Source organism: Lingula anatina, chromosome 8, assembly GCF_051362555.1.
Source record: "Lingula anatina isolate TDL-2025a chromosome 8, LinAna3.0, whole genome shotgun sequence".
Lineage (NCBI taxonomy): Eukaryota > Metazoa > Brachiopoda > Lingulata > Lingulida > Lingulidae > Lingula > Lingula anatina.
In genome coordinates, this window is record NC_141774.1 from 6787464 (window position 1) to 6802147 (window position 14684).

Genomic DNA, 14684 nt, shown 5'->3' on the forward strand with positions numbered 1-14684 from the left:
GGCTTTAAGACGCATTTATTTTACAGCAGTAAGCTTTATTTCTTATCTTAAATTCAAACTTAATCATCCTTATAAATAGTTCTATTTAAGAAATTTACCACTAAAGGTATATGTTGTTCAAATAAACTTAACATCGTTGAATAAATATTATATTTCAAAAAGCACATGCTTGAAATGTTAAATGCATAGTAACATATTAAGGGGTTGAGAGAATATATGATTTGTATATGATATTGGTGCTGCACTACTGCTTTAACAGCTCTCCCAGACAAATTTCAATGCAGCTATGGGTTGTGGCAAAAATATTTAACAGAAAACTAAACCAAAATTAAGCCACTTAACAAAAACTTGTTGCATTTTTTTTTCAATAAAAGTAAATATTAAAGTACTGCAACATAATATTCAATACATGATGATTAATGATTAATTTGAAACTGAAATCATCACAAATGACTGAAAATGATCTGTAAAACACAATAATTTTATACACTAACATCTACTTAAAGTCTTTGGAATATGACGAACTTTTCAATTTAAAAACTGTGCATTAAATAGTTATGATTGATATATGACATAAACATGGACTCTAGGACTTATTCACCGTTATTTTAGAATACTACATTCTTTTTCAGAGAAGTGAAGTTCTATATATATATCCTTACTTTCTAACTAGCCGGGGCATAATACAACTCAGTTTCCTTTACACAATAAACCTACAAAATACAGTAAAAGAAAAGCAAAAAGATTCTGGGAAATTATCTAATATGGCTAGATAAAATACTTGTTTTTAAAAATGAAAAAAAAAGATGCAAACATGAAAACTGGATGAATCAGATGAATTGGAATAACCGATCACTTTGTGACAAACGAACAAAAACAATTTATACTTAAATATGATATATCAACAATGCATTTAGAAACAACAAACCAAAAACTAATAAAAAGGCAAGTACTATAAATTTTGATTTTATAACATTTCAATGGCAGCAGTGATGATGAGCCAACTTACACAAATAAACATCCGTCATGAAATTTAAACTTTGAATCTTATAAAAATATTAAAATGTGGAAAATAATTATTTTACTCGTCTAGATGTCAAAGTCCACTATCTCAAGCTGTAAAATTCAACAAAATTAGTTACGCTGCCAAAATGAGTAGCTGCAACAACCTCAGATCTTCTATCTTCAATTTATTTATTCTTTTACACTTATCTTTTTTTGCTACAAAACATTGTTTGCTAATTGAGCATTCAGATCTTAATGTTCAACCCTGATTTTGGTGAAACACATTTTTTATTCTCTCTGGTGTAAGTATGATCCTTAAAAAAAAAGTAAATCGTAAATCATTTCTCTAACACAGGGTGCAGTCTATAACTTTATGTGTGTTTGTTGATAGGCAGATCTCTTTTCCCTTGCTCCTTTTCCTTATCTTTGTGTCTTTTATGCCTTCGATGCTTTTTCTTCTTATCTTTTTTCTCCACTTTTAATTTCTCCATCCTTTCCATGACTTCCCTTAGAAATATCTGAACATCTTCAGTGACTGCACAATCTACTGGCAAGCGAAGATTACCGTCCTTCACACTGGGCAAGGCTCCCAAGTCCAGCAAAAACTGGACCATCTCTAAGTTCCCGCTTTGAGCAGCTAGGTGTAGTGGACATTGTCCACTTCCGTTAGCCTGATTAACATCAGCCCCTTCACTGACTAGAATTTTGGTGACGTTGAGATGACCCCCACGAACCGCTAAGCTTAAGGGACCATCCCCATTGCAATCTCCCTTGTTGATTACAGCTCCGTGACTTAGTAGCAAAACCAGTAGGTTTTCTAATCCCTCTGCTGCCACCAAATGTAGAGGACTCTGTCCCTTGCCATCGCAGATATTGACAATATCGGGGTTTTGACTTAGAAACAACTGGACCATCGCCTCGTTGGCTCCCTGAATTGCCAAATGAAGGCAATTATCTCCCTGGTTGTTGCAGATGGCCATATTGGCACCTGCTGCGACCAAGCACTGCGCCATTTCCAAACTCTTCTGTTGACTGGCCATCATTAAGGCAGTGTTACCGTGGTGATCGCGACACTGGATATCCGCCCCAGCACTAACCAGCACCTCTACTGCCTCCTGGTGGTGATTTCTTGCTGCTAAAATTAGTGGTGATCGCCCGTCGTGGTCTCGGTTGTTCAAGGTTACCTTATGAGCTGTGAGGAGTTTCATTGCACTAATGTTGCCTGTGAAATAAGAAAAGTTAACACAAGTTATACATAAAAATGTGTGTATTTAGAGCATAAGAGTACCGAGTACCCAAGTTCCTTTGGGAGGGGTCAAAGCCTCATGCCTCATAGGTAGAAAACACATTTACAGTAACATTAGTTTGCTCATCATAATAACCTGTAGGCATTTGGCCTGATGATGCTCTTGTGACAAGAGGGAAACATACATGAAGCTGTTTCACTGTTATTTTTGTTTCAAAGAAAGTGACTACTATCACTAAAATATCACTAAATGAGCCATGACCAATCTTATTGATTACCAATATAATATAATATAATATAATATAATATAATATAATATAATATAATATAATAAAAAATGCAAGCTAAACATATGCCTCAACTCACCATAGAATGCAGCCCAGTGCAAGGAAGTCCAACCAACATAATCCGCCATTGTAATAGCTGCGCCATGTTGCATCAGGACCTCCATCACCTCAGGATGCTGACCTTTGGTTGCCATGACGAGGGATGAGCAGCCATCTTGGTCTTTCAGGTTGACATTGGATCCGGACTCCAGTAACGTCTTTGTGACATCTCTGTTGCCCTTGTATGCAGAGTAATGGAGTGGAAGTCGTTTCGCCTTATCTTTTGTATTAACCTCGCTTCCGCTTTTGACCAATAGGCTTGAAGTGTCTGCGTCTCCATTATATGCAGCTAGGTGCAGCGGAATTCGTTCTTCAGCATCTGATTGGTTTACTTTGGCACTGTTGTTGAGCAAGAGTTGGACGATGTGGGAATGGCCGTTAAATCCAGCTACGTGCAGGGGAGTGGTGCCAAGATTACACCAGGTGGCAGCCTTGGCGTTGAAGAACGTGCTCGACTTTGGGGTTTGCTCCAGAGGGAGGTTCACATCTGCTCCGCTACTTAAGATCTAATATTGAAAATAAAAAAGTGTAAGATAAACACAATAATAACAATAAAAATTTTAAAATTTTAAGATTATAATAATAATAATAATAACAATAATAATTATAATATTGATTAAGAGTTCTTTAAGTCCATGTTCTACAATCAACTCAAAAATGCATGCAATATAGAAACTGAATTTTAGATCAAGACACACATACAAAAATATTCATACCCAGAATTCATACAAATAGGATATTTATATGCAGTATATCTCTGCCAAATTTAGAAACTGGTATACCTTCTGAGCCATCTTCATGTTTCCACTGTGGACCACCGCATGCAGAGGTGTCAGGCCACATATTGTTGGCGTTTCGCATATCTTTTTCAGCTGGTACGAATTGCCATCAAATATTCTCTCCACTGCAGCGCCATCTTCATTCTCGATGGCCACGACTAGACGATTGGCCCAGATAGCAAACATGCTGGCAATGCCTGGCTGACTACATCTGAAAGAACACACATCATTTTTTATTGTGCATTTTATTGTATTTGCTAGGTTAAATTTTTCTCTAACTGTGTCTTTTTAGCTTAAATCTTAATCTAAGTTTATTTTTCTTTATCTATCTATCTATCTATCTATCAACCTATTTATTCATTTATTTATTTATTTATTTATATATTTATTTATTTATTTATGTCAGGCATTGGGAACAAAGCCTATAGTTTTTGTTGAAAATAACATTTGGATGTCAAAAGTACAAACTTCCATAGAAATCTAACATGGCTCACTTTACTGGAATTTTTTTCCCCCTTTGTTTTATCGTAATAAATAACACCAAAACCATTCAGTAACACTGATATTCTTAATATCTATTGTGGTAAAAAAAAAAAATAAATAAATGACGTACGAAAGGTAAATAAAAGTGATAACACAATATTTTTTGTAGTAATTACAACACGGTTACGTTGTGCTTGCTTACAATTGAAGCAATGTCTATTTAAACTGAAATAATGCTTATCTAGTTTGCAAAACACAATTTGTAAATGAATCCCTCATAAATATTTCTCATATAATTCCACACTTGTTGATGGATATAATTCATTAAATGGATATAATTTATTAAAACTGACATAAAATAATATTTATCTGCATAAAATATCAGGGTATATCCGCTCTGTTTCAGAATTTGACCTAGGTCTTGGCCTAAGCCTGGGGGTCTACACTCACACAATGACTCCAGCTGAGCCTGTGGCAAAACTTCAACAAAGTTCAAGTCTGCAGTGCTTCATCAAGATATAATATCAAAAACAGAAATTTCTAGACAAATTATCCGGCAGTAAACACATATTTGTGAAAATGTTGTTTTTACCTTCAATGCCTCCTTTTCGGCAGCTGCCACAAGCTCTGGATATCTAAAATTTCACCCCCCTAGCAACAAGTACACAGCGCTGTGTACTCCATATATAATCAATGGGCGCTATTCCAACGCACCCGCGAGGTCAAATTGCCATTGACCTCCCTCGACCTATTTATTGTGACTAATCAAAAGCCTTGTACTATTCGCCTTAATCGTCCACGTTGCATGCTCCGGGCTGGTGTTGTCTGAAATTAGGTTTTAAAGATGAGACTGTCATTCATTTTTGTTGTCAGATCTGGAAAAGTAACATGATTTCGTGAATAAAACTTGCTCACAAATTCACAAGATGCCCTTAAACCATGAGTAAACGCGCATCGAATTTTGGAAGAACTGAATTTTGACTAATCAGAGAGCTTGTCTCAACCGGTCTCTTTGATTGACTCCATCTTGATATTGTGGACGTGTTTCCTGAGTGGGGTAAGGAAATCGTGTGATTTCTCAAAGTTGGACCAGTTTCGAATAAAGGCAACGTTGAATTTTTATAAATATTATAGGCCACAGCTTTTCATTTAGATATGATTGAAATTTATACCTTGATTTTTGCGCAAATGGCCATCGGCTTTAGGGCTGCGGGTTCGGTCACTGCAGATTACTGTACATGGCCACGTACGCCGGTGAATTGCTAGAGTAGTAAGTGCTTAGAAGTCTTAGTAAGTTAGACATTAAAGCAATGGATTTTTAAATAAAAAAGCGTCGGTCTGGACTCAAAATTATGCATCATAATAAATTGAAGTAGTTATTTAAAATACAGCGGGAGCAAACTTGAAGAAACGGGCGTTAGAATTGTTTGAAGAAAGAGGGGGGAAAAGGTGAAAAATTATATTTCCTTCATATTCACTTACAAGGAGCCTGTTTGAATAATACAGAGTCTTGCCTTTCATATTTTCAGGTTGTATATAACTGTTCAGCATGAAGTCCAACGCCCCACTATGGCTAATGCGTATGTCGCCGGAGAAACAGGATACACTGTTAAAGATAATGGTCCTGACCCTGGGATGTGTGTTATGTATGTTATCCCCCTCTGTTATTATTATTTTTTTTTTAAACAAATAAAATTTTAACTGATATCTCCGAATTCATAAAGTAACACAGTTTGATGAAATAATGCTGGAATCATTCATTGTTTGAGATGCCTGAAGCTTTCTGCAAAAATAGTAATAAGATAAATAAAAGAGTAAACGATTGAGGAATGAGTAACAGAAATAAAATTTTGAAAATGTCTTTGGCCAGTAATAGCATTCATGACTTTTTTTCCTGATAAAACTTGAAACCTATTATTTTATTTTGCAGCATTCTCTACTCGCCTCTTCTCTGTTCTACGATTTGAGAGCGTCATTCACGAATTTGATCCCTACTTCAACTACCGCACCACGCGGTATCTGACGGAGGAAGGGTTCTACTCTTTCCACAACTGGTTTGATGACAGGGCCTGGTATCCACTGGGGAGAATTATTGGTGGGACTATTTACCCAGGTAAACTGCATTGTGGCCACACCCCTGTTTCTTGATATTTAAGTCAGTTTTGCATTTAGCAGTATTAAATTATAGCCAACATAGTTGTGTTTCACAAGAATTTATAGATTCTTTTTCCTGTTTTTATCCCCGTTTGTTTAACTAAGCCCTTTGAACTAATTGTGATTGGTGTGGGAAGAATTATTGTTGGAAGGATTAAACAGGTAAATTGTATTAATGACAAGTGTCTTGGGTCTGTTTGCATTTTCTACTATTTTATATTTGCCTAGAGAAAAAAGGCAATATATTTATATTTATAACCTTCCCCCTTCGTAAAGACCTGGATCAGCTGTGGTACTTCTATTTCATTGAACATTTATTACAAATTTATTTTATTCATATTTCAGGATTGATGGTGACATCTGCAGCAATTTATCATTTCCTGCGTTTCTTCAACTTCACCATCCACATCCGTGAGATCTGTGTGTTCCTGGCACCATTGTTCTCCAGTTTTACCACACTGGTCACCTACCAACTGACCAAGGAGCTCAAGGTCAGATATTCATTTATTCGTTAATTTATTTATTTATTTATTTGTTTTGTTTATTTTGTTTTATTTATTTAGTTAGTTTGTTAGTTAGTAAGTTAGTTCTTTCTTTTTCTTTCTTTCTTTCTTTCTTTGTTCTTTTTATTGCCCATGATCACTGCTTCATTGAAATATCAAGAATTACGTATTCTAATTCTTTTTTTAGGTGATTGGCAGGCTGATGAAAATAAGCAAAAGAGAACATAAAATTACACTAGATCTGAGCAATTTAAATAATCATTTAAGTCACTTCATTTTATACTTCTATACATGCTCTCTATACATTATGAAAATAATGTACATTCTGGATTATATGCTTATCTTGCAGGATGCAGGTGCAGGTCTTGTAGCAGCAGCCATGATCTCCATAGTCCCAGGCTACATTTCACGTTCTGTCGCTGGCTCCTACGATAACGAGGGTATCGCTATCTTCTGTATGCTGTTGACCTATTTGCTGTGGATCAAGTCTGTGAAAACTGGCTCCGTCTTCTGGTCGGCTCTCTGTGCTCTGGCCTACTTTTACATGGTGGGTGTGATGTTTTTAGCAGTAAAAATTGTGGTTGAAGATCATTAAAAATTTTGAGACCATTTTTCAGATTCTTTTAGCATGAAAACTGGTCTTAACTTTTTTTTTTTTTTTTTTTACATTGTGACATTCCAAAATAACACTGCACCTCTGCCATTTTAAACGAGAGCTTACAGAAAAGTTTTAGTCTGACTGCTTAAATGTTGTGCTACTTTGTCAATCTCATTACTTTATAAAAGACTTTATATTTGTTTATTGCTATATTTATTTCCCCTAGGTTTCCTCATGGGGAGGCTATGTATTCTTGATCAACTTGATACCACTTCATGTGCTGGCTTTGATGGCTACTGGCAGGTTCTCTCACAGAGTATATGTGGCCTACTCTTCAGTAAGTATTACCTACTAGGTTTTCACACAGAGTATATGTAGCCTACTCTTCAGTAAGTATTACCTACTAGGTTCTCACACAGAGTATATGTGGCCTACTCTTCAGTAAGTATTACCTACTAGGTTCTCACACAGAGTATATGTGGCCTACTCCTCAGTAAGTATTACCTACTAGGTTCTCACACAGAGTATACGTGGCCTACTCCTCAGTAAGTATTACACCTTACTGTAGGACAAATCTTTTTGTTTTACAGCCATTTGATGTTAGACAGCAGAATATGAAATTTGATAAAACAATTGCAAAGTTTCTTTAATCATATAAGAGTTTTCTTTGTGATTGGCCATTAAAAATCGTGGGCCCAGTTTTGCTGTAAAAGAACTTAGGTCCATGGTCTTAAAAAATTATACACCACAATTAATGTCTGCTTCAAGCCAGCATAAATTTCCAGTTGTCCAGACCAATAAAAGAAAGTACAGTAAATATCACTTTTACCTAAAATTCAGTTATTCCCAAGTTTACTTACTTACTATATTAAATTTATTAAACAGGAGCAATATCCTCAGTTACTAGCAATCTAGCTTTTTTTTTTTTTTTTTTTTTTTTTTTTTTTTTTTTTTTTTTGTGATTTACAAGAATATTTGAATATTTTATATTTAAGGTAGATAATGTTATATTTAGTATAACTTTTTACATTTCAGGTCTATTGCTTGGGGACCATCTTGTCCATGCAGATCTCTTTTGTTGGTTTCCAGCCTGTACAGTCCAGTGAACACATGGCTGTGAGTGTGCCTTATGAATATTAAAATGAACTTATGAATATTTAGATCGACTTATGAATATTCATTGTTTTAGACTTTGAAATTTGTATTGAGCTCCCGTGTTTGCTACATGAGAAAAACTTAAATTAACTTTTGCTGAAATGTAAAACATAATAAATTACTTTTGGTAACCATTGTCAAAATCGTTTCCACTTCAAAAACTTTATTTATTGATTGATTTTTTATTTCTAAATATTATCCACTTTACCAAGTTAAGCTTTGTTAATGAAATAATTATTACTTTATTCAGGCCTTTGGAGTGTTTGGCCTGTGCCAGATTCACGCCTTCATCGACTACGTTCGCTCCAAGCTCAGCCGAGAGCAATTCAACATCCTCTTCAAGAGCGCCGTTCTCCTCTTTGGCACCGTAGCGACTGGAGTTGGCGCTGTTCTGACTGCCACCGGGAAGATCTCTCCCTGGACGGGGCGTTTTTACTCTCTCTTGGACCCCTCGTACGCCAAGAATAACATTCCAATCATCGCCTCTGTCTCTGAGCATCAGCCGACTACGTGGAGCTCTTTCTATTTTGACCTGCAGATGCTGGTGTTTATGTTCCCAGGTGAGAGAAAATAAATTCCATTCTTAGTAGGTTGATGATCAATTTAATTCATTTTCCAGGACTTTTTCTCACTTTCTTTGCAACATGTTAAGAATTGTTTCCAGAAATGTGATTCATAATTCAGTTTCAACCTAATTTGAATTTAATTAATTTTTGAGCCCCTTACATAATGAATGAAATAGAAACTGCTAAATTTCATGTATTGATATATAATTTCTATAATATAACATTTTGTATGCTCAACTGAGACCAACTTGCATTTGAGAAAAAGTGTGGCACAGTTTTGATAGACATTTTACTGACAGACATCGTTTTTTCATCATTTCAGCTGGATTATACTTCTGCTTCTCCCGTCTCACAGACGCCAACATCTTCATTATCATGTATGGTGTCACCAGCATCTACTTTGCGGTGAGTATTTATATGACATCTGATTGGTTGACATAAGGTATTTTTAGCAGTATTTGTAGATGTATGCAGTGTTATTTTTGAGTTTTATCACTATTGCATTACTGAGAAAGATTAATTGTCTATGTAGTATGTTGATCATGTTTCTATTTTGGTGAAAAATAAATTGGTGTCTATCTTTTGTGTTTCCATCTTGGTTGTGATTCTTTTTAAGTTAACTTTTTATGTCTTTATTTCAGTATCTTAATTGTTTTTCAAAGGGACTTGACACTTTTCCTGATGGTCTTTGGCATAGCTGGTTTTAGAATGATTTTCATGTTAAACCCATATATCTTGACATTTCACAGAGATTAATGGCGATTTTCATGCATATATATATATATATATTTTTTTTTTTTTTTTTTTTTTTTTATCTGGTGTAAGGCACATTTTCATGCTTAACTTCCTCACTGTTCTCTAGGGTTTCATGGTGCATATTATGTTATAAATTATATCATGTTTAATCTCCTTTCTGTTCTCCAGGATGTCATGGTGGATCTTATGTCAAAAATTGTATCATGTTTAATCTCCTTACCATTCTCTAGGGTGTCATGGTGCGTCTGATGTTGGTCCTAGCGCCTGTCATGTGTATCATTGCTGGCATCGGCATCTCCTCCACGCTCACCACGTACATGAAGAACCTGGACATCTCCAAAAAGGACAAGAAACCCAAGAAAGGCGGAGACGCCAATTATCCTATCAAGAATGAGGTAAGGGACAGTCTAATGGAGTTTTCTGATTGATTTTATTGATTTTAGATTGCATCAGGATTGGTGAACATTTTGAAATTCTTCATTTTGATAGTGTGTTCTATTATAATGAAATATTCAGTTTTTGTTAGAGTTGAGGGCTTTTTTTGGATAAAACTTCATTTGACTGTTTTTGAGTCAAAAGTGTGACATTGCATGGTACAGAACTGTTTTGTTATTATTCCTTTGGTTTCTGTTTTGATTATGATCCTTTTTTATTGATTTTTTCCTCATGGAAATAAAGTTCTAAAATTATGACAAAGCAAAGCTGTCACCAGACCTTAATTATAAGTATTAGATAATGAATACTTAGTCTACCCTCTGCTGCTTACTTCAAAATGAAATAAAATTCAGTTTTGACACTTAGTGCCAAAATGAGATGTTTATGACAAGGATGAGATTTTTACTACTACTTGGCACATTTCCAACTTTTTTTGAAACCAAAAATATAATTTGCCTAGGCACCCCCTAAGCACCACGCTGTTTTTTTCTACATTTTTCACTTCATGGCAGTCTCATCCCTGACTAAATCATATAAAAAACAATTGTCTTTAGTAAGATAAGAGTAGCCATACATCCTGATAATTGATTAATAGCATACTCATTTAAAAGTACATTTATGTAGTCATTTTCATCCATCCAGGTGGATGCATATATTACAATGAATAGCTTATAAACTAAACTGATAATATTAGATGAGAGCATTGATATATATGTGACACACCATTTCAGATTGCCACTGGTGTAGTAGTCTTAATGACGGCCTTTCTAATCAGTTACGTGTTCCACTGTACCTGGGTCACCTCCGAGGCCTATTCCAGTCCCTCCATCGTTCTCTCGGCCAGGGCTGGTGATGGCGGAAGGATTATATTCGATGACTTCAGGGAGGCTTATTATTGGCTGAGACACAACACTCCAGAGGTAAGTAAGAACGTGTAGGTTTTTGGGGGAAGGGGTATTTCTTAAAGATGGCATTTGAAGTATTATCTGGTGAAAAATTATGTTTAATAAATATATTCATATAGATTTTTTTTCTTTAATGTATGATGTAAGTTGCAAACTATATCAGTTTGAAAGAAATTTGTTTTACTCTACTCAAAACCTTTTTTTTTTTTTTTCTTTTTAATATAAATCATGTGTGGTGGTACCAAATTGAGTTTTCAAGGGATTATTTCATTTGTTCATATATGTAAATTTTGTAGCTGAGGTGATGAGCCCGTATGAGTACCATATGTGACCCTCAATAATTTCTGTGTTTTCGTCTAATTCCAGGATGCTAAGGTGATGAGTTGGTGGGATTACGGCTACCAGATTACAGCGATGGCCAACCGGACGATATTAGTGGATAATAATACCTGGAACAATACACATATCTCTAGAGTGGGACAGGTAAATACTGAATGAATGTCAACTATATACTAAATAAAAATTTATTTCCCCCTTTCCTTTACTTAGTAGTTGTAGTAGTGATTATAAATGCTGAAAAATGTTTGGAAGAAATAGAAACAATATCATATTTATTATTATTTTCCAGGCAATGGCGTCAACGGAAGATAAGGCATACGAGATCATGAGAGAGCTGGATGTCAATTATGTCCTCGTTATTTTTGGTGGCCTAACAGGCTACTCCTCTGATGGTGGGTAGAACACAGTGATCTATTGATTTTATATAGTTGTCATCGCACAGATATTGACTTATCATGTCCATGTGTATTATCATTGTTGAAAAATATTTGGTGGTGTCTCTTCAATTTATTCACTGATCAGTAAGGAAACTCGGACTTTTCATCTGCATTGTTGCTAGAAAGATTTTTGTGCCTTTTTTGATGGTATCTTATCAACAGCAAGGCTGCCCTTATAGTGTTAAGTTTTTCCTCACCATTTATTGTTTGCCGATGGCAGCAACTGTTGTCTTCCTACTTTTTGTTTCAAACTCTGGGATCAAGCAGTTTGGTCTGCCTCACAGTTTTGAAATTAAAGTCCCAAGTCCTCTCTTTCTCCAGACATCAACAAGTTCCTGTGGATGGTGCGTATAGGTGGCAGCACTGACCGAGGCGCTCACATCAAGGAGGCGGACTATTACACTCCCCAGGGAGAGTTCCGCGTTGATAAAGAAGGCTCTCCGATCCTCCTTAACTGCCTTATGTACAAGATGTGTTACTACAGATTTGGATCCGTCTACACAGAAGCCAGTGAGTATAAATAAAAGAAAAAAATCGAGAGGCAGAAAGAACTTCAATAAAAGAACTTATGTCAAGAGTTTATCTAGAGTTAGAGAAGTCTTCATATATTTCATACAGCATAAGCATAAGCATATTACAGACATAAGTCAAAGACAATTGTTATTGTTAGTGTTTTTTTTTTTTTGTTATTATTATTATTGTTGTTGTTGTTGTTGTTGTTATTATTATCATTATCAAATGCACTAACAGTAGATTTGTTGTTGTTAGTATCATTTATTTCAGTGCTATTTGAATATGTGTGTTCCTTCTATTAACCAGGCAAACCAATTAGTAGTAGCAGCAGTAAAATTGTAGTTATAATTATATTTTATTTTAATGTTATTTGAATATATGTAATTTCCCTTCCAGGCAAACCAACCGGCTACGACAGAGTCCGCAACACTGAGATTGGTAACAAAGATTTCCAGCTGGACGTCCTGGAAGAAGCTTACACCACCGAACACTGGCTGGTCCGCATTTATAAAGTTAAAGATCTCGAGAACAGAGGCAATTAGTTTTACGACTTCTTCATCATAAAAAACCTAGCTCTCCGTCACAGTCAATGCCACTGACTTAACTCGTCTTACAGGGCAATTACACTTATGCAAGACTCGACAGTAATTTTTTATAGAGACCCAATAATATAATGATGATGATAATTATGTTTTTTTTTCTTTAGATTTATGATTTGTATATGACTATGTATATATTTACATCAACTTTATGGTCAGATTATACCAAGTTGGATTGTATTGGAATGGGCGTGAAATGTTTAGTAAGATCGTGCTCAGTTATAAAACCAGAGAATTTCCTTCTGTAAGTTTACTGAATCCTTATGCTAAGACGTTAAAATTGGCAGATTATAAAAAAAAGAAACGAGTGTGGGGATGAAATTCTGTATTTGAACTTTGGAATGGGATGAGGAGAGTAGCAACTTTATTTATTTATTTATTTATTCATTTATTTATTTATTTATTTATTTATATAAATGGTCTCGGTGGTAGAGATCAGAACTGTAGGATGATACAAAATCCATCGATAAAAAGCAGGCGCTGTATTTGCATTTTGGAATATGAGGTGGTGAAATTTTTTCTTCACGTGTTACTTCTACACAATAGACGACAGTCTCCTTGGTAAATAGACAAGATTTATGAAACGGTATCATATTTGACAGCGTATCATGTGTACATATGTATGATCGACCGAACATTATTTTGCCGGCATGGCGGCGTGTATGCCATCTGTTAGCCGCGTGTAATTGCGGACGGAACACGGTTTTGTCCTGCTGAATCCGGCTGTTGTTTGTAAGTACACACTGGGATACATGTTTACTGGGGTGTGACTGTGAAATTTGATTTGACCACAAGTGTAAATGACCAAAGGTCAGTGCCTCCTTGACCAAGCTAAACCTCGGTTGAAGAGTATTGGGGGGGGGGAGGAATGGAAGATTATTGGAACAACCGCTGGGTTGGAGGGGGGGGGGCGAGATCGGAACATCTCAACCACACAGCGGGATTCTGTTGCAAGAGAATTAGGAATAGGATTCTAGAATCGCTTTATGTTGAAAGCTTGTTGCCTCCATCCACCTCAACCCCCAAGTTGTTTCATTGGATTTCTAGATGGATTCTTTCGATTTTAGCTGTGTCATTTTGCGACCCGTTCTGTTTGCCATAATCTTGTTAATTAACCTATGTTAATAAGATTATCTAATTACACCCAGCATTTTAAGGTGCAGATAAAGCCGTCATCAGCTGGCCGTTGCGAGTTCTTTTACATCCCACGCCAGTTGCACATATAATTGATGTAGGCCTACGTTTTGCGCAACTGGTGAGCTAACAGCTTTTTTTTTTTTTTTTTTTTTTTTTTTTTTTTATTAAAGGCAGTTCTTTGATGACTGGCTTGTTCTATGGACCCAACGTGTTAAGCAATTTAAGCTGTCGCAAATATGAACAAAGGCAATGTCAAAAACTGCTTGTAGTTGACAATACTTGGAATTCTTTGTAAAACGTGACTTGAGCGATTTGGATCTTTTGAACATGAAGATTGGCAATTAAGATGCAAGTTGTTGCAAAAATATGTGTGTAACAAGATAAGTGCTTGGTAAGACACGTCTGTTTGAAATATTTTAAGAAGTTAAGGTGTCAAGATGCACATTCCGTAGCTTGCGGCGGAGGCAGAAGAAAGTGCCCAAGTCGCAAGACCTGTTTAATTTTTTTTAATGTAACCAAAGTATATGTGGCTAGGACTGAGTTTGTGAAAAACAAAGATGGTGGCGAAATTGAAATAAAACCTAAGATTATTTAAGATAATTAGAGCGTTTTATCTTGAATTATTGTTTCTCTGTAGTTTAAATTTACGCACTTCATTGCCAACCAGTGTGAGATTGGAAAAAAGAAA

General features: G+C 35.6%; 2 protein-coding genes across 5 annotated transcripts; one reads left to right on the forward strand and one right to left on the reverse strand.

The window, feature by feature from the left end:
- Nucleotides 1-4646, reverse strand: LOC106181482 (uncharacterized). The gene is made up of 4 exons (XM_087019331.1): nt 4492-4646; nt 3420-3627; nt 2618-3143; nt 1-2227 (listed from the first exon to the last, which is right to left on the reverse strand). Exons 2-4 carry the CDS (start codon nt 3600-3602, stop codon nt 1377-1379), a joined length of 1560 nt encoding a protein of 519 aa, XP_086875457.1. The 5' UTR covers nt 3603-3627; nt 4492-4646; the 3' UTR covers nt 1-1376.
- A 137-nt stretch (nt 4647-4783) lies between these two features.
- LOC106181481 (dolichyl-diphosphooligosaccharide--protein glycosyltransferase subunit STT3A) lies at nt 4784-14596 on the forward strand. Of its 4 annotated transcripts, none has more exons than XM_087019328.1 (16): nt 4784-4956; nt 5429-5545; nt 5830-6012; nt 6399-6544; nt 6906-7103; nt 7381-7457; nt 7614-7647; nt 8190-8270; nt 8560-8869; nt 9198-9280; nt 9862-10026; nt 10798-10986; nt 11338-11454; nt 11600-11702; nt 12069-12257; nt 12657-14596. In XM_087019328.1, exons 2-16 carry the CDS (start codon nt 5449-5451, stop codon nt 12800-12802), a joined length of 2118 nt encoding a protein of 705 aa, XP_086875454.1. In that variant the 5' UTR covers nt 4784-4956; nt 5429-5448; the 3' UTR covers nt 12803-14596. The 4 variants fall into 4 exon arrangements, with proteins under 4 accessions (XP_086875454.1, XP_086875456.1, XP_086875453.1 ...); XM_087019330.1 differs by lacking the exon at nt 7614-7647 and adding an exon at nt 7562-7595 and having other exon boundaries at nt 4810-4958; nt 5433-5545; XM_087019327.1 differs by having other exon boundaries at nt 4810-4958; nt 5433-5545.
- The last annotated feature ends 88 nt before the right edge of the window (nt 14597-14684 follow it).

Coding starts and splice junctions, on each gene's coding strand:
- LOC106181482 (XM_087019331.1), bottom strand. CDS start 3,602: ATGTTTGCTATCTGGGCCAATCGTCTAGTCGTGGCCATCGAGAATGAA. Junction 3,144..3,419: donor ACATGAAGATGGCTCAGAAG/GTATACCAGTTT, acceptor TTTCAATATTAG/ATCTTAAGTAGCGGAGCAGA. Junction 2,228..2,617: donor GCACTGGGCTGCATTCTATG/GTGAGTTGAGGC, acceptor CTTATTTCACAG/GCAACATTAGTGCAATGAAA.
- LOC106181481 (XM_087019328.1), top strand. CDS start 5,449: ATGAAGTCCAACGCCCCACTATGGCTAATGCGTATGTCGCCGGAGAAA. Junction 10,987..11,337: donor TGAGACACAACACTCCAGAG/GTAAGTAAGAAC, acceptor GTCTAATTCCAG/GATGCTAAGGTGATGAGTTG. Junction 12,258..12,656: donor ATCCGTCTACACAGAAGCCA/GTGAGTATAAAT, acceptor TTTCCCTTCCAG/GCAAACCAACCGGCTACGAC.